Raw genomic sequence first — 18640 nt, 5'->3', positions numbered from 1 at the left:
TTCAATATTTTATGGCTTATAGACGCCACTGTTTTAGCTTAATAAAATCCGTTACCTTTTTATACAAACCTGTGTCCGTCCAATTCTCTTGTGGGATGTTGCAAAGTGTTGTTCTTACCTGGGCAAAACTGAACCTGTGAATAGCCTAAGACATTGTTATAGAGGACCCTACCTCTTAAATAAAAGGGTGGCGTAGTCTTGCAGTAGAATCACCATTATTATCCTCACAATAATTACGCACCCCGCACTTTATTGTGCACTCTATATTTTATTGTTGTGAGCTTAAATGTGGATGATAAATTACTTATTGGAAAAGGTCAGCATTCTGAAAAGAAGTGGCAAAGTTACATGTGACAGCCTGGCCACCGTCACAGGTGCATTAAAACAACCCCCGTACCCTGCCTCTCTGGAATCGCTCCCCCTGACATACGCAGAACAGTCACCGCCAGAGCCGAGCGCACAAAGGAATAATGATAAATAATGTACTATGGGCAAAACAGGCCATATTTATCATTTAATAATACAACTAAATAAGACAAATAGAGGAAATAGCTCATACACAACCTCACAACGGGGTCACATCGCAACTATTCTGACAATTATGCAAAAAATATATAATCGTAATTATCTCAAATAACTGATCAGGCGATTATGCACAATAATATATTATCGTGCGTCTTCCACAGGGCCTTCGTGAAGACACTCGGAGGAACAGCCAGAGTCTCATCAAACTCTTTATTGTCATTGGCATTCAAATATTGATGAATAATAACAGCATTGATGATGAATATAACATATATGTTTCTTTCATTTGGTTGCTTGAGGCCTACATTAAAATCATGGCATGTCATTGTTTGTCTTTGATTTTCCTATTTGTCTCATCTGTTTAAGAAAGTAGGTAGGCTAGCTGATATATTGCACTTTTACCTTAGCGCTAGGTATCCTCTTAGTTACTTGTTTTAGAAGAGAATGCACTTAAGACTTCTGGTGATTAGTAGTTTCCTTGCCTACCTATGTTGAATGCACTTATTGTAAGTCGCTTTGGACAAAAGAATCTGCTAAATGACTAATGTAATGTAGTGTAATGTAAGGAATGTATGTCTTTATTAAAAGTTTTTCATTTTTTGTGTTGAGATGTTGGCAAAAAGTCTAATTTCAAAAGATCATGGCTCATGATGCCTTGAGAACTATAGCTGTAGAATTTGGGAACTATTCTTACAAAAGCCAAAGCTGATCTACAAACCCACTGCACTGATAAACAAACCCAATTACTTGAAGTGGATTCAACGTATATTAGATTAGTCACGTATTAATGCTAGAAAGGGGGGCAGCATTTTTCACTTTCGACACATTTAAAAAGGTTGTGAGCTTCTACTGTAGGGCCCCCAAATCTTGCTATGTTTGGAAAATAGGTTTGGTGTAGAGCAGGGGTCTTCAAAAGGGGGTCCGGGACCCCTAGGGGGTCCTCAGAGTTACTACAGGGGGTCCGCCAAATCTTTGTGTGATATGATTTTCTTTTTTACCTTAAGCACTTTAACCCCAGCATCCCTTTTCTGAGGAGCTGCGAGGCGTTGTGAGCTTGTAGATCGGCTATTTTTTGGCAAAGAGGCGTTTGGTGTAGAGGGAAAAAAAGAGCAAGTAAACAAAAACGGTTAAATCTGAAACACAATTTGTATACAATATAGAGGGGGTCCCTGCTTCATCTCTCTCTCAGCTAGGGGGTCCTTGGCCTGAAAACGTTGAAGACCCCTGGTGTAGATAGAGGGTAAAAAGAGCAGATCAAGTACAGAGCCAACGGTCAAGTTTACTAAGTAATGAGGGTTTAAGTGTTGTGCGAACAATTCGCACAACAGAACACTGATGACCCATTTTCAGCACCATATTATGCATCAAGTTATAGTATTGATCCTTGATCCATCTTTATGCCTGCATATGACCTGGCCAGACATCTCTACACTTCAGTACGGAATTGTAGAGTCGGATTCTTCATCTTTGTCTTGTAGTCTTCATCAAACAGTTCATTCTGGGCCACGGTGAAATGGTTCTTCCAGTCACCAACCTTTCCTGGAAGATCAAGGTTCAAGGTGTTCTTTATTGTTACGTCTTGTATACATGTATAGGTACTCACGAGTAAAATGTACTTTGTTCTGGTTCCTCACGACATTGTGGCAGCATAATAATAATAATATTATAGGTATATGCCACAAGGAAAATAAACACAAGAAAAAAGAATAATCAAGAAGAAGGACGGTTTGCTGACTTGAAGGTGCTGTGTGCAAGGTTCTTGCTTCTAGGTTATAAACTTCTATTTCGTCAGGGGTCTTTCAGCTGGAGAGACCCCTGTGACCGAACAAACGCTCTATAGCAATATAGATTACTATCAGAATATAGTGCTTTAACCTTTTTAACAAAAAACAAAAAAAAATACCAAAAAATATCACTTACCCTACCTTTAATGTAACTATGAGAGTGTACAAATGGAACCAAATGGACCCGTTAGAGTCCGCTTGGTTCCATTTGTACACTCTCAGAGTAACAGACCCGTAAGGGTCCATTTGGTTCCTAACTATCTATCATCTAAATGATAGATAGTTAGGATATCATTAGATATCCTAACTATCTATCATTAGGATATCATTAGATAGTTAGTCCCTCAAGGACCCCTGGGGGTCCCCGGACCCCACTTTGAGAACCAATGAATGATCTATTCACCTTTCCGCATGAAGGGAGAGACTTTGAAATCCATCTCTGCTCCAGTGGAGTAGTTGGCCATCTTGTTGTTCTTCATGCTGTCAAACTGCACTCCAGCTCTGATGCTCTCCTTCTCTTCGGCTGACGGACACAAACCAAGGAAGGAGCACAGTCTGTCTATCTGAAGGCCGGTGTCCTGGAAACACAAACCGTGATCAGAGACAAATCCTGCTTCTGTTGGCCGATAAAGAGTTAACATTTTGTATCTCCACATTAACCCATTAAGACGGGAACGCATCTGTGTCATTTGGGATTTCTTTGGCTATTCAAAAAGTGCAGATATACAAGCACCGAGTGCCGCGCTATGAGCTTGTAGATCTGCTATTTTTTGGGAAAAAACATGAGATTGTGTCCAAATCTTTGAATATATATATATATATATATATATACATTTTTAACTCAACATCAATATTTTTTAGAACAAAATATTTTGAGATGGGCGTCCGCGGCCAAATACATATCATTTTGGGGGTCCTTGACATGAAAAAGTTTGAGAACCACTGATATTATAGCAACATACGTTTTTTCAAAAAACAACTTTTAGGATTTAGAAGACATTTGTAGAATCCCCAGAAGCAAAGATTTGAGTTAAACATTTTCGCTTTAAAAAAGAATATATATTCAAAGATTTGCACACATTTTCACGATTTCCCCCCAAAAAATAGCAGATCTACAAGCTCGTATGAGCTTGTATACCTGCTATTTTTGAATTGCCCAAGGTATAAAATAATGGTTATAGCTGAAAAATCTAAAATGACACAGTATGCGTTCCTGGTTTGGGTAAAATATCTTCAACAGAAATAGCCGATCTACAAGCTCACATTGCATCATGTGTCACATTGTGAGGGTGTAGATAGGCTATTTTCACCAAACGTTTGCGAAGAATAGGGCAATCAGCAATCAATCAATAAACTGTATGAATACATACAATACACAGGTAAAAGAATGAATGAAACCTGTATTTAAGCAAGCTTTCATGTTTTGCAGTTAAAAATAATAAATAAAGAATTAGAAGTAGAAGAAGGGAGAATAGAATTAACATAAAACACCTGAAAATAGCAGCATGTTAAAATCAGTATCATGCAGCTTAAAATAAGCCTATATCACACGTGTGTATTCAGTAGGCTATAGTGCAAGTCAATAAAGCACAACAAGGTTTACAATGAATGAATACAATGAATGCAATGTCATTTTGTCCAATGTGTATGGTAGAGTATGTTACAATAATATAACTTATACAATTTGTATGGTAGAAATATAACTTATAATTGGGGTGGTTGTATTTTGTCTCCCTATTGAGACATTTACATTGTGTCAAAAGTCATAATCTCACCTAGACACAGGATCTGACATGAATCAAGATTCAATGTATACCCTGAGCAAGCAGGCAGGCTCTATTAGCTCAAGAGTAAACATTTCAGCACTTGCGCAGGAAACCGGGTTCAAATCCGGGGGTAGAAGAGGAAAGTTACAAAAGTTTGTTGTGGTTTAAACACAAACACATACAGTGCGGTAATAGGTACATGTATGTGCACCTCAATCAGATCTTCATAGAACATGTAGTGGAGTTTAGAGTGAGCCTGTCTTTTCTCCCACCAGCCAGTTACATGGTCATGCCAAGGGCCCCACACCACTGAAACCAAAAGAACAACAAATTAACCCATTCAATCCGGGAACGCAGCTCGCTTGTAGATCTGCTATTTTTGAAAAAGCGTGATAAGTGGTGCAAATCTTTGAATGTATACATTTTTTAAATGTAACATTTTTACTCATATCTTTGCCTCCGGGGCAAGGTTTGGGCTATTACAAAATGTATTGAGATGGGGTCCGCGGCCAAATACATATCATTTTGGGGGTCCTTGACGTGATTTTTTTTTAGAACCATTGATATAAAATATTTTGTTCCAGTGACCCCCCATGTTCCCTTTAAACATATATATTCAAATTGTCATAATTTTTCAAAAATATCTACAAGCTCATAACGCTATTTTTGAATAGCCAAAGTATAAAATAATGGTTCTGTTTCATTCCCTCCTGACTGCCAGTAGGCAGTTACAGTAGTGAATAATGCCTCTCGCGCTCCGCACAGGTCGAGTATTTATATAAACAAAGTCATGTGACGCGTAGGCTACCTGTGCGTCCGCCGTCCCGGCTACATAAGCACATGATAGCCTGCGCGCGGCCTCTTTGAACTTCTCGCTACCTGGCGTGCATCGCGGGTAGGTATTGCTCCGGAGAATCCGTGCATCGGTTCTTTGTTTTGCAGGTCCAAAGAGAGTAAGACACTACGTGTTGTTTGGTGAGTTGACATCCTGCCTGTGACTGTTGTCGAGAGCGCAATTTATTGCCCTCTTAAGGATGTGGTTGTCAAACTATCTCCTCCTCTCTTTCTTTATCTATCGTCTATCGGGAGGATTTTCGAGCGTGGCTCGTTCACCAGCTACACACACACTGTCTTACACAGAGTGTTGTGATAGTGATTCCTCCACACTGGGTGTCGATCGCATGCTGTGGGCTGCCCACAGCACTCGCCTGATTTACCTAGCTATAATATGTTTGATTAATTAAAAGTTAAATTAAGTTAAATGAATTAAAAAGTTAAATGAATTAAAAAGTTAAATTAATTAAAAAAAATAAATTGATTAAAAATAATAATAATAATCAATTAATTAAAGGTTACTGGAAGTTCCTGACGCGTACTGTGGCTGCACAGTTCTCGCTAGGATTGCCTGGTTAAACACCTGATTGACATTTAAGCTGTTCTAAACTGTTGAAGGTGAGTATCAAATCTGCTGGACGTTCTGGTTAGTATTCAGATGTCCTAGCCTGATAAGCTAACAGCAAGCTACTTTAGCCTGTCTGGTTAGCTACACTTTGTGGTGTACAGCTCTCGCTGGTATTGCCTGGCTACACAACTGACTTGATATGGAGTGTTCGTCCTGCAAGGTTCACCTTCAGGTCGAGGACGGCCATGAATTGTGTCCATCATGCTTGGGTATCGGTCATCTTAAGGAAGCTCTGACTGACCAGGCATGCATGAATTGTAGCATCCTGCCACTCTCTGTGAGACAGGCCAGGCTGCGTGAGGTGGAGAACCTCCTGTACAAAGGGGTCCTCTGGGGTCCCTTCCGGTGGGAGGGCGAAGCGCAAGCGCGGGTCTTGCGGTGACCCTGCCCCGAGGAAGTCGGCGGCAACTGGCACAGCTCCATATCGCCATGAGATGGACGATTTGCGAGCTGAAGTAGAACGCCTTAAGGTAATGGTGCAGCCACTGCCTCGCCTGCCTCCAGCACCTCCTCCACACCAGGCGGCCTGGGAATTGGAGGAAGACAATGCTGACGTCCTGTCAACTGCAGCTTCAGACTCTATGTTCCATGACGGGGGTTATAGCCCCAGGTACGACCCTTCCCCCGACCGGGGGTCTCATGGTACTCCCCAGCCTGGGAGTGTGCAGGCTGAGGATGGCTCAGAGACTTCCCGCAGGAGCTCGGGAAGCACTGAGCTGGGAGACGGGCCCTGCACATTGCGTGCAACGCTGCGTGCTGCCCTGGCTAAGGTCGGTTTGGATGAGCCACCGGCCGCTCAGGTGGTGAGTAACCCGTTCTTCCGACGGGTGGCTGTGGCTCCACCCTTTGCTGTCCCACCCTCGCCTCACTACTTAAGTCAGCTGAAGCAGTGTTGGGCTGATCCAGGTGCACCTGCCCACCGAGGCAAGGATGCAAGAGCCCTGGCCTCCATGAGTGAGGCAGAAAAACATGGACTGGTTCACATACCTCCTGTGGACCAGTGCATTGCGGCGCTGGTTCTCCCTCCAGATGAGGCACTGAAGAACACAGCCCGCTGTCCCAGCTTGCAGTGCCGGGTCACTGATGGCCTCCTATCAAAGGCATATGATTCCGCTGCCTGCATGGCCCGTATGGGGAACTCTCTCTCTGTGCTCCTCCTCGCCCAGTCCAAGATTTTAGAGAGCGGGCAACCAGGGAGTGAGTTGGGCGACATTAACGATGTGGCTCTTGAGACCTTCGGCTTAATGTCAAGTGAACTTGGCCGTTTGATGTCCACCCTGGTCGTGACACGACGTCAGGTGTGGCTTGCTCAGGCGCCTATATCTGACGAATGCAGAAAGGCGCTACGGAAGCTCCCTGTTGTGCCGGGCCAGTTGTTTGGGCCAGAGGCAGACAAAGCACTAGAACGTAGGCAGCAGTCACGACAGGCTTCAGGACCCGGGACCCGCGACGCTCAGGCTACTTGAATCCTCAGCCGCAGCACTGGCAACGGGACCAGGCGGCTGCGGGCAGATGGCAACATCAGTCCAGAGGTGGGCAGCGCCCACCTCGCCAGCGTGCGCAATGGCAGCGCCCCCCCAAGCCCCCAAATAACCCTCCAGGCACAGCCTGAGGGTCGGGGGCCGGCGGCGGGAAGATTTTCACAGCAGCACCTGAATTATTGGGCAGACCATGCCAAGGATGCATGGGTCTTGACAACAATGTCTCAAGGTTACAGGTTGCAGTTCCGCCGCCGACCCCCACCACCTTCAGGGGTCAGGGTGACCTCGGTCACAGACCCTGTGAAGGCCCAGTGTTTGGCCCAAGAGGTGGCCAAGCTCTTGGACAAACGAGCCATAACAGTAGTTCACCCACGTTCACAGAACGAGGGGTTCTACTCAACTTACTTTCTCATCCCAAAGAAAGACGGGTCTCTCAAGCCTATACTAGACCTAAGAAGGTTGAACGTGTACCTCAAGGTCCTTCCGTTTCGGAAGCTTCGCACAATCGACGTCCTGCAGACGATCACACAGGGGGAGTGGTTCACCTCAATAGATCTCAAGGACGCGTATTTTCATGTGCCTATACACCCAGAGCACAGAAAATACCTCCGCTTTGCCTTTCAAGGCCAAGCCTACCAGTTTGCCGTTCTGCCATTCGGCTTGTCTCTAGCTCCCCGCATCTTCACAAGGTGTATGAGGGCAGCCTTAACATCACTATGCCTGTCAGGAGTGAAGATACTTCCCTACCTCGACGATTGGCTCATTTGCGCCCCCTCTTTCAGGGAGGCGGAACGGGTGACATCCAGGGTCCTCGCTCACATCGAGGCACTGGGCATGTCGGTGAACCTCGAGAAGAGCTCGTTCGTTCCGACACAACAGACCACCTTCATCGGCATGTCCCTAGCATCGGTATCGATGCAGGCGCGACCGACTACACAGAGGGTAGAAAAGATACACAACCTCCTGCGGTCTTTCCGCCTGGGGGCAATGTTGACTGTCCTAACATGGCTCAGACTGCTTGGCATGCTGACCTCAGTCTCAGCGATCACTCCTCTTGGGCTGTTACATCTACGCCCACTACAGAGGTGGTTCAATGGCCTTCGCATGGACCCCTGTCTACACAGAGGGGTCAAGGTCAGAGCCACTCGCAGGTGCCTTGGTTATCTCCGCCGGTGGCGGGACAATGCATTCCTGCTGCATGGGGTTCCTCTTGGCTCAGTCCCAATGTGTTAGAACTCAATGTGTTAGAACTCCGGACTGTTTCCTTGGCGCTGAAGCACTTCTTACCCTTTCTCAGGGGGAAGCATGTGCTCATTCGGACAGACAGCACCTCAATGGTGTTTCATGTCAATCATCTAGGAGGGACCAGGTCTCTGGAGTCCCTGAGGGAAGCCCAGCGACTGTGGACATGGGCTTATCCTCTATTTCCCTCGATGAGGGCAATGCACCTGCCAGGCAGAGTAAACTCTGTGGCAGATTATCTGTCTCGTCAGAGACTGCCCTCTGGGGAGTGGAGATTGCACCCCCAGGTGGTGCAGCTGATTTGGGATCGGTACGGGGTAGCCCGTGTAGATCTGTTTGCCTCAGAGGGCACAACTCATTGTCCTCTATGGTTCAGCCTGGCAGAGGCCAGTGCGCCACTTGGGATGGACGCTCTCGCCAACATCTGGCCGAGAGCGCTCCTGTATGCGTTTCCTCCGATCCCCCTGTTGTTGCCTGCGCTTCACAGGGTGCGATTGTCAGATCACAGAGTTCTCATGGTGGCCCCCAAGTGGCCCTCGAGAGTGTGGTATTCAACGCTCCTCAGTCTATTGGACGGGGATCCTTGGCAGCTTCCAGTGAGGGTGGACCTCCTGTCCCAGCTGGACGGGAAGGTATGGCATCCATCACCGAGCCTCCTTCAGCTTTGGGTATGGCCATTGAGAGGGATCAGTCACTCTTGAGTGTGCTTGACCCATCGATATGTGAGACCTTGCGGAGTGCAAGAGCCCCTTCCACGAGGTTGGTGTACTCTAATTGCTGGGCTGCTTTCTCATCGTGGTGCAGCGACAGGGGTCTAGACCCAGTCTCTTGCCCTGTACAACATTATTTACAGTGTCTACTTGATGCCGGCCGTGCGGCCTCGACGTTGAGGGTACACACGGCCGCTATATCATTTAATCATAGCCATATTGATGGCAGGTCAGTTGGTGCGCATTACTGGGTGACACAGTTGCTGCGCGGTGCCAAGAGGTTACGCCCCCGTAGGGTGGGGCGTGCTGCAACTTGGGAGCTAAGCGTGTGAGTGAGCTCCACGCACTTTCTATTAGTCCAGTATGCCTTCATTGGAAGGCGAACGACTCTGGGGTTACACTTTGGCCGAATGTCTCATTCCTACCTAAAGTATTGCCCCCCAATCATACTAACCAGGCCATAGAGTTGGCGGCATTCCATCCTCCCCCGTTTACATCCGAGGTGGAGGAAAGGGCCCACTTACTGTGTCCAGTCCGTGCGTTGCGACTGTATATTCAGGCAACGCAGAGTATTAGACGCTCAGAGCAGCTATTTGTCTGCTACGGCGGAAAGAATAGGGGATGTGCACTGTCTAAACAGCGGCTATCCCACTGGGTAGTTGACACAATTAAGAAGGCTTATGACGTAGCCGGTAAACCTGCCCCTTCAACTGTCATCTGCCATTCCACCAGGGGCGTAGCCACGTCCTGGGCGGCGATGAAGGGGGTGTCACTGACAGACGTCTGTGCGGCGGCATCTTGGACAACGCCTTGCACTTTCTCGAGGTTCTATCGCCTTGACGTGGCCTCTGGATCCTCACTGGCGTCAGCTATCCTGCCGCTGGCTGCTACGGCAGACTAGGAGGTGGGTGCAATTCCTCGTGACACTTGTGGTAAGTCATCCACTACTGTAACTGCCTACTGGCAGTCAGGAGGGAATGAAACAGAACGGAAGTTACGAATGTAGCTATGGTTCTGTGAATTCCCGGATGACTGCCAGTAATACTGGTCACTCGGAATCTTTCAGGGCGAGAAGATTCTTAGAGGCCGCGCGCAGGCTATCATGTGCTTATGTAGCCGGGACGGCGGACGCACAGGTAGCCTACGCGTCACATGACTTTGTTTATATAAATACTCGACCTGCGCGGATTATTCACTACTGTAACTGCCTACTGGCAGTCATCCGGGAATTCACAGAACCATAGTTACATTCGTAACTTCCGTTATATCTAAAATGACACAGATGCGTTCACGGATAGGCTCTATGCACAGCAGCCATATTGGGAATGAATTGTGCCCCTTCCTTACTTCCTTCACAGGTGTTACCATTACCAATAATACTAATTAAGGCTCAGTTCCATTTAGTGTGGCATAGTGGTTGTCTTATTTTCAAGGACCCCCATAACTCTGAGAGTGTACAAATGGAACCAAATGGACCCTTACGGGGTCACACCCACCATAAGGGGCCATTTGGGAACCAAAATGGAGTGCTTCTAGTGAGGCAACATGCACGTTATCAGCACCCTGACCAGAATGGAACAGAGCCTTCATTAGTATCATTGGTAACACCTGTGAAGGAAGTAAGAAGAGGCCCAATTTCTTTCCAATATGGCTGCTGTGCATAGAGCCAATTGAATGGGTTTATGAATGAACTTCTGGACGAGAAAATAACGGAAACCCATGAAGATGATCCCACTGGTTTCCAGTACTTTATTTCACACTCACGCTTTCCGTCCATGAACCTCTGAAGATAGCTGCTCCAGTCTCCTGCCTCAGGCTGGACCAGGCACATGCGATCAAAGTGGAAATAGGACACGGCGTTGTCTTTGGCATTACGTGCCACGTAGACCACCTATATTTACAAAGAAAACCACTAAAAGTGACTTGAGGCAAGCTTGCTTTTGCCTCATGCTGTGCATTTGTTCAAATGTCGCTCCGTGTTAAATACCATGAGAGATATGAAAGTTCTCTTCTCAGGTGAAAAAGGGAAAGCAGTGTCATTTAACAGTTGAAAGGATCCCTGGCTAATAAGCCAAATATGCCTTAATACATTATAATTGTCCTCTGTAACTAAAATGTTGAATTAGAAAAACTTTAAACATTTGATTTATTTTAGAAATAGTTCATCTTCCACTCAATAGGCTCTATTCACAGCAGCCATATTATGAAGACATTCACAGGTGTTACCAATGATACTAATGAAGGCTCTGTTCCATTTAGTCTAGCACAGTGGTTTTCACGACCCCCATAACTCTGAGAGCGTACAAATGGAACCAAATGGACCCTTATATTAGCACAATATTAGCACCCTGACTCTGTTTGACCAGAATGGAACAGAGCCTTCATTAGTATCATTGGTAACACCTGTGAATGTCTTCATAATATGGCTGCTGTGCTGTGAATAGAGCCCGGGGCAACGCGCGTAATAGTGATATGCAACTGACTTCTGCCAAACCCCACCCTGCCGCCTTGCTATTGGCTGAATACAAAAACGAGAAAACAGGGACTCCGCCCCCAAAGGGGACGGTGGGGGCATTTACAGTCTAATACAGACCAAAACCCTAAAATAACGTCTGGTCTCGTGGCGTGCCTCACTAGGCGTTAGCCTGCCGACCCAGAGGCTCGAGATCGAATCTCGCTGGGGGCACTCTTTTTCCGACAACCGCAGACAACTTTTTTTTGGCTAATAAAGTATAGTTTTGGACCATGACGGAGGCGCGCCGAATCGTCGCGGGCACTCGCGCCTGGGGGCGCTCGGGCGCGACTTCCTCAGCCTCAAGGTCTGCTGATTCGACTCAGCGCCGTTCGAGTTATGTACCGATAGGGACAGAATAGTAAATGATGTTGTGGGGACTGCGTTTGCCCCAACTGTCACTCAAAGTGACCACTGGCCAATCACAGCGCGACTTTTCCGGGTCTGGGCGGGTCTTGGCAGAAGTCAGTTGTATATCACTATCACGCAACACCCGTCGCAAGTTGATGATGTAATTTGTCCATGTGTGGTCCAGCCCTATGGAATTTATGGAATGCATGTGAAAATAAAAAACAACGTAATACTTCCTACGGTTAATATGAGCATCAAATCAATATTTAAAAAAATATTATTAAGATTAGTATAGTTCCCTGAGGGACTCCGCTCATCAAAGTATAGGGTTTAAGTGTGTGGAATCTGGACACTGGTGACACACACTGTCTTTAGCAGAAGGCCTCACGATGTACAGAAAGTACATTTCAGCCAGAGTAGAACATCGTGACAGGTAAAATGAATGACTGACTCAGGCTCACTTACAAACATCTGGAGTTCATCCAGATCCCCGTACCATTCCCCTGTTTACGTTACATGCATAGCACACACACACACACACACACACACACACACACACACACACACACACACACACACACACACACACACACACACACACACACACACACACACACACAAGAGATGTACTGTAGCACACACACCTAGCTCCGTGCACAGCCAACACACACAAAGGCAACGTATGCAAGTGCATAGACACACATGTGAAGACTAGATATAAATACTGTGAGGACAAAGAAACCTGGCTCTTGCTCTTGGTACGCGGCCCCTTCTAAGGCTGACTCCTGTACTCTGTGCTCTGTTGTATACAATAAACCCACTTAAGAAACTTGTACTTGTCTGGACCTTCCAACTATGTTTCACACTTGTACAATACTAGAAGTTCGGGCCGCTGCGCGGCCCTCACATCTAGCGTGACGCGTCGTACACTTCGCATCGCAGATCCAACTTACAGCCACCTCACAGTGTGAGCGAGAGTATTGTGTGAAAGTAGGGCAAAGTCGCTTATAATTTTTGGACATGGCAACACTGTGGTAAAAAGTAAGGCAAATCCGCTTATAATCAGAGGACATGGCAACACTGAGTGTCCTGTGCTCCCCTCTTTCTCTGTCCCTGTGTGTCTGTCCCCCTGTCTGTCGAATAAGGTTCGGTACGACATAGAATAGCCTAGGGCCCAGTCCCAGTTGGGACCCACCTCAGTCCCACATAGACTTGCCTAGTTGGGGCCCACCTAGGGCCCAGGTAGAACCCACCTAAAGCCCACATGGGCAACCCACCTCAGTCCCACATAGACCCCCTGGGAGTCTTGGGACCCCCACGAAACATCGCGGACCCCTTCGGACCCCTGTGAAACATCGCGGACCCCTTCGGACCCCTGTGAAACATCACGGACCGCTTCGGTCCCCTGCGAAACATCGCAGACCTTGGGGGTCCCTGGAGACCTAGTGTGTTCTAGCTCTGAGATCTGAGATTAATGGAGTACAAAGGGAGATAAAACGAAAGGGAAAGATGCAAACGAATTGTATGTGTGCATTGATTGTTGGTCGCGCAACCTGGCAACCCTGGGCTGAGGCAGACAACACATGGCGAACAGCGAACATGTCGCTCGCGCACCCAGGCAGACACAGACATGGCGAAGGAAAACGCAAGACTGTGAAGACACAGCCACGCATGCAAGAGGTTGCACATGAACTCTGCAGCACTGAGGCGCACTGAGGCGCTCCAACACAAACACTCTGACATTAAGCTTCACACAACAAACATGAGCACTACGCTGCTGTTTGTCCAAAACACACAATACCTCTTCTCCCACCGACGTCATGTGTTCATTTATCGACAGCCGTATAGGGTTGGGACTTGTTAGGATGTTAACAGTTCCGGTTCCTTACCGATTCCCGGTTCCTGTGTGTGTGTGTGTGTGTATACATATATGCTCTCTCTCTCTCTCTCTCTCTCTCTCTCTGAGTTGATTACTACAGCAAAGTAATTACACAACACTGATATTACAACTTGTACAACTATTATTTCAACTTAACAACAACAATATAATTATGTGCATGCAGATATGCACTTAAAGGGTGCACATTCAACAGTGGAGAATGCATGGGCGTCATTAGCAAAGAAACGCTCTCCACCTGTTTAGAAGCATATCGCCCACCCCAGACCGTTTGTTGCGATCAGGGGCGACCGTGTTTAGGGGCGAGACAATTAGGTGCAGATTGCTCACCCCAGACCGTTCGGTGCGATCCGGGGCGACCATGTTTAGGGGCGAGATCATGACACGGCCACTTCGTTAGCGTGTACAGATTTTCGGAGACTCGACACGGTGCAATGGCTAGATCAAGATGAGATTAACTTTTGTGTCTCTGGTGGAGAGATTTACTTAAACGCGACGTGCTACCAGCTATGCACGTAAGGATTGCAGTGCATTTCATGCACACACTCTCTCTCTCTCACACACACACACACACACACACACACACACACACACACACACACACACACACACACACACACACACACACACACACACACACACACTCCTCCACCTCCTCCCTCCCTCTCTCTCCCTCTCCTTGTGTGTTTGTGTGTGTGTGTGTGTGTGTGTGTGTGTGTGTGTGTCTCTCTCCCTCTGTCCGTTTGTCTCTCTCCCCCCCACACACACGCGCACGCACACACATCTCTCCTTGTCTCTCTCTCTCCCTTTCTTTCTCTCTGTTAGTCTCTCTCTCCCTCCCTCCCTCCCTCCCCCCCTCTCTCTCTCTCTCTCTCTCTCTCGCTCGCTCTCTCTCTCTAGTCCATTTTGAGGCATAATAGCTGGTGGCTTTCGTTGCATAAAAGTGAATGGAGTTTGTTGGTCCGTGCGGGTCTTTCTGTCTTGCCTGTGTGTCGGTGACGCTGACTGCATGTTGCTGTGATGATGAGCTACATTGAACTGGGTAGCCAGGTCTGCTTTGTGTGTAAGCGATTGTGGGCTTATTTGGGCGCGCTTTTGGGCTCGCTTCCATAGACCACGGCAGCGCTTGTTTCTTTCCTGTGACGGATGTGGCAAAAAAGGCTGTGAAACGAACCATCCGGAAGTAAATTGCGAGATGAAATCTATAGCACATTTTGATTAATACAGAAGGAGACACATGTGAAGGTGGAAAATGAAATGTAGGAGATTATATAGTTTTGCATGAGCGATTTTTGTAGCAAGTTGTGAGAGAATTGGGCCACTCCTGTGGGCGGGGGGCTCAATAGAACCATTGGGGTTTGAGAAGGAGACGCTCTCTGATTGAGTACAAGGATACTACAAGTGGTCAACAGTCGAACTGTGAAGGAGCTCTAGTGGTGCAGTGGTAAAGTGCCTGCCCACCACCAACAGAGGTTGTGGGTTCAAATCCACCGTAACGAGCGTCCGGCTTTGCCGAGCGTCAATTGGCCCGTGTTCGGGGGAGGGAAGCCGGGCGGGGGAGGGTGATAATTGTCATTGCAGGTAATGCTACGGGCTGGGGGTGGGGCACCTGTCAGCAGGGATCGTTGGGCGGGAGGAGTAGGACGAAGGGCTGGCTCTAGTCTACGTCCTCCCGGTGGGGGCTCCTCACTGGCTGGTGAGCCAGTAGGATACATCAGCAGTGACTAATGTGTGTGTGGGGAGGAATCAATTGGCCTCAAAATGATATGTATTTGGCCACGGACCCCCCATCTAAAAATATTTAGTTCCGGGGACCTCCAGAAGCAAAGATTTCAGTTACAAATGTTCGCTTTAAAAAAAAAAAAAAAAAAAAAAAAAATATATATATATATATATATATATATATATATATATATATATATATATATATATATGTATATATGTATTCAAAGATTTGCACAAATGTTCAAAAATAGCAGATCTACAAGCTCATATTGCGGCTGAGCTTGTAGATCTGCTATTTTTGAATATAATTATTTCAAAATAATGGGGTCATAGTAAGTTGATTTAAAATATATGTATTATATATGCTGTACCCTGCTGCCTTGCTCCCAGAAGGACTTTGGCACCAACTGGACTGGAAGATGGGTTTTGATGAGGCGAGGAGAGGTGGTCAGTTTATCTGCCAATTCTGCCCCTGTACGGAGGAATAAAAGGTGAGCTAAGCAGCATGTTTTTGCAATGTCCTGTTACATTAAAGTGGCTTGTTTTGATCCGTGAACCTTAACACTAATCCCAAACAAACTTGTTTAATGATTGATCACAACTGGATGATATGCCAAAGCAATGACCTTTCATGAACTTTAGAATCAGTTATTGCCTTGTTTACTACAAGTGAATGGCACTGTTTGTGAGGATGAACTTGCAATGAATAAAAAGTCAGTTATCAAAGGCAAACATGTATGGGTTTATAGTATGATAAAGGGAATAGGCTCTATTCACAGCAGCCATATTATGAAGACATTCACAGGTGTTACCAATGATACTAATGAAGGCTCTGTTCCATTCTGGTCAAACAGAGTCAGGGTGCTGATATTGTGCATGTTGGCCCACTGGAAACTGTTACACCAGTGGGTCTACAGTTGGGGTCCAGGGACCCTCATGGGCTTCCAAATGGCCCCTTACAGATGTGTAACTCTGTGTACACTTTCAGAGTTATGGGGGTCGTGGAAACCACTGTGCTAGACTAAATGGAACAGAGCCTTCATTAGTATCATTGGTAACACCTGTGAAGGAAGTGATAATATGGCTGCTGTGCATAGAGCCGATTGAAGCAAGGTACTATCATTATAAAGATTTATTGCAGAGTGCAGATTGCGAGAGGAGGAACTCAAACCTGGAGGATAAGGAGGCATCATGAGTTCCAGGAAAGGCACCCTGTCATAGATCGGAATGGACGTCTGACGCTCTAAAGATGTCTGGCCAAAATACAGAAGGTCTAGAATATAAGAGACCCATGTAGTGCCTGAGAGAGAGAGAGAGAGAGAGAGAGAAAGAGAGAGAGAGAGAGAGGGAGAGGGGGGGGACAGAGGGGGGGGGAGAGAGGGGAGGGAGACATACATCTTTAAGTCCTGAGTCATCCCAAACATCTGCAAACTCGAGTGTCATCACTTCCACACACACACACTGACCAGCTTTAGGATATGTCGCAATGAGGATGTCATCTGGCCTGGCCTGAAAGTTTTCGACATTCTCCCAGTTGTCTGTGAAATAGTTGACCATGGAGACTCCGCGGAAGTCAAACAGCTTTGGTCGAGGAGTTGGCTCCTTCTGAAACAGAAACATGAAGAATGACCAGCACAATTATCCGAGTTCATGAGCGGTTCTAAATCAACATTTTTGAGTAGAAGAATTGTTTGTTTTTTTTGGTTGGGAAGTGAGTTTTTCATTGTTTCATTAAGACAGAGAGTATTTTGATAACAAAGTGTAAATTAATGTGAAGAATGTGTGGCATGAATTCGAATTGACATGCACTATCTAGGGGAAAAACTAAAACACATACAGATTTTTTTATTAGTAGATGTCTCTAGATGTAAATTAGATTAAATGAATATTCAACTAAGGCAAGGCAAATATATTATAGTACAGCACATGCACCAAGGCAAGTCACAGTGCATTACATTAGGCAGAAAATGCGTAAAGACATGAAATAACATACCATTGCACTCTATCAGCAATAAACTGAGGAGTATCATATTGCGTAAGAACCGTTATTAGTGTTTATCTTTCGTCGATAACTCCTTGCAAAGCTAACAGAGCAGACAAAGACAGTTTGCTTAAAATAGATAACATTAGTGACCTTGTCCACAGCAAGTGACATGCTGACAATTCAGAATTATGTCCTTGTATGTGAAGTGGCTTCTTCCTCTTTTCTCCGCCACAGCTCTCCCGTGTCTGGCAGTCCAGATACAGTACTCTGCTCTCTGAACAACCTCTCTCCCTCTCCGTCTCTTGTTACTCTTGGCTGTGGTTTGAGTCCCAAATATTTTTGTAGAAGCCCACCACCCTCGCCTTCCTCACGATAAATGCTCCGATCTGCCTTCACATCTTAGCTTAAAACGACTCTATAGTTAAAGCTGTGTGCTCAAGGTTGGACCACGTTCAAGGTTCATGGTCCAACTTTTATTGACCAGCGGCATAGTGCATTCACATCTGCTGTAGTGTCGAGGACAGTGTAGGACAGGAAAAAAATAGATCAACATGAATAAAATAATGAATTTATAATTCCCAAACTTCCAAACACATCTGTATCTCTGTGCCTGTGCCTTGCGTGCTCTGCAGGTGTGTCTGTATTTACAATAAGACTTTTCCATTTCCACTGTGATGGTCATAAACCCAGATGACCCAGATGTGTGCAAGAGGTTTTTCCACTCATACAGAATTCTCCTGATCTTTGGATCCACATACATCTGGATTTCTTACTGTTTTTGATTCTGTGGTCTGTCTATACACCGCAAAGTCCAGATGTATCTGTGTATGTGCAAGTTAATTTAGCCATAGTCTTTTGAATAAAATTTGTAGTTTTAGTCATATTTTAGTAATCTGAATCTAGTTTTAGTCTTGTTTAGTTTAGACTAAATCTATAGTTGATTTTGTCGACAAAAAGATATTTTGGCAAACCTTGATCGTAATGGCTGATTTTACACTTGGTTGCATGCTGAAAATAGCCAATCTGCAAGCTCACAGCAGATGAAGAGTAGCAGATCTACAAGCTATATAACAAACAAGTGTGCACCCTTGGTTGCAATAAAGAAGGATAACTCGAAAAAGTGCTCCTCGGAGCATAGGTCTCCGCCAGGTCAGGTAGGTTATTGTGGGCCAGCAATGCTCGGAATTCGCCAATCAGGATG

General features: G+C 46.0%; 2 protein-coding genes across 3 annotated transcripts in view; one reads left to right on the top strand and one right to left on the bottom strand.

Moving 5' to 3' along the window:
• The window catches only part of LOC311037002 (secretory carrier-associated membrane protein 1-like), a 302700-nt gene that overhangs the window by 102482 nt on the left and 181578 nt on the right, over positions 1–18640 (top strand). The window lies entirely within an intron of this gene.
• LOC311037611 (cytosolic sulfotransferase 1-like) lies at positions 1878–17694 on the bottom strand. 2 transcript variants are annotated; one of them, XM_084046844.1, is made up of 8 exons: positions 17590–17694; positions 16922–17060; positions 16627–16755; positions 15827–15927; positions 10735–10861; positions 4287–4384; positions 2713–2887; positions 1878–2064 (listed from the first exon to the last, which is right to left on the bottom strand). In XM_084046844.1, the coding sequence occupies exons 1-8, from the start codon at positions 17608–17610 to the stop codon at positions 1952–1954; spliced, it is 903 nt and encodes a 300-aa protein (XP_083902970.1). In that variant the 5' UTR covers positions 17611–17694; the 3' UTR covers positions 1878–1951. The 2 variants fall into 2 exon arrangements, with proteins under 2 accessions (XP_083902970.1, XP_083902971.1); XM_084046845.1 differs by having other exon boundaries at positions 16922–17057.

The sequence above is a fragment of the Gymnoscopelus microlampas genome, assembly GCF_963454915.1.
Source record: "Gymnoscopelus microlampas genome assembly, chromosome: 21".
NCBI lineage: Eukaryota > Metazoa > Chordata > Actinopteri > Myctophiformes > Myctophidae > Gymnoscopelus > Gymnoscopelus microlampas.
This window is presented reverse-complemented; position numbering and strand designations above follow the sequence as displayed.

Excerpts from the sequence above, each read along its gene's own strand:
- LOC311037611 (XM_084046844.1), bottom strand. The coding sequence starts at position 17,610 with ATGTCACTTGCTGTGGACAAG. Across the intron at positions 15,928-16,626 it reads GATGCCTCCTTATCCTCCAG|GGGCAGAATTGGCAGATAAA; the intron begins GTTTGAGTTCCT and ends TCCTCCGTACAG. Across the intron at positions 10,862-15,826 it reads TCTGGGAGCAAGGCAGCAGG|GTGGTCTACGTGGCACGTAA; the intron begins GTACAGCATATA and ends TTGTAAATATAG.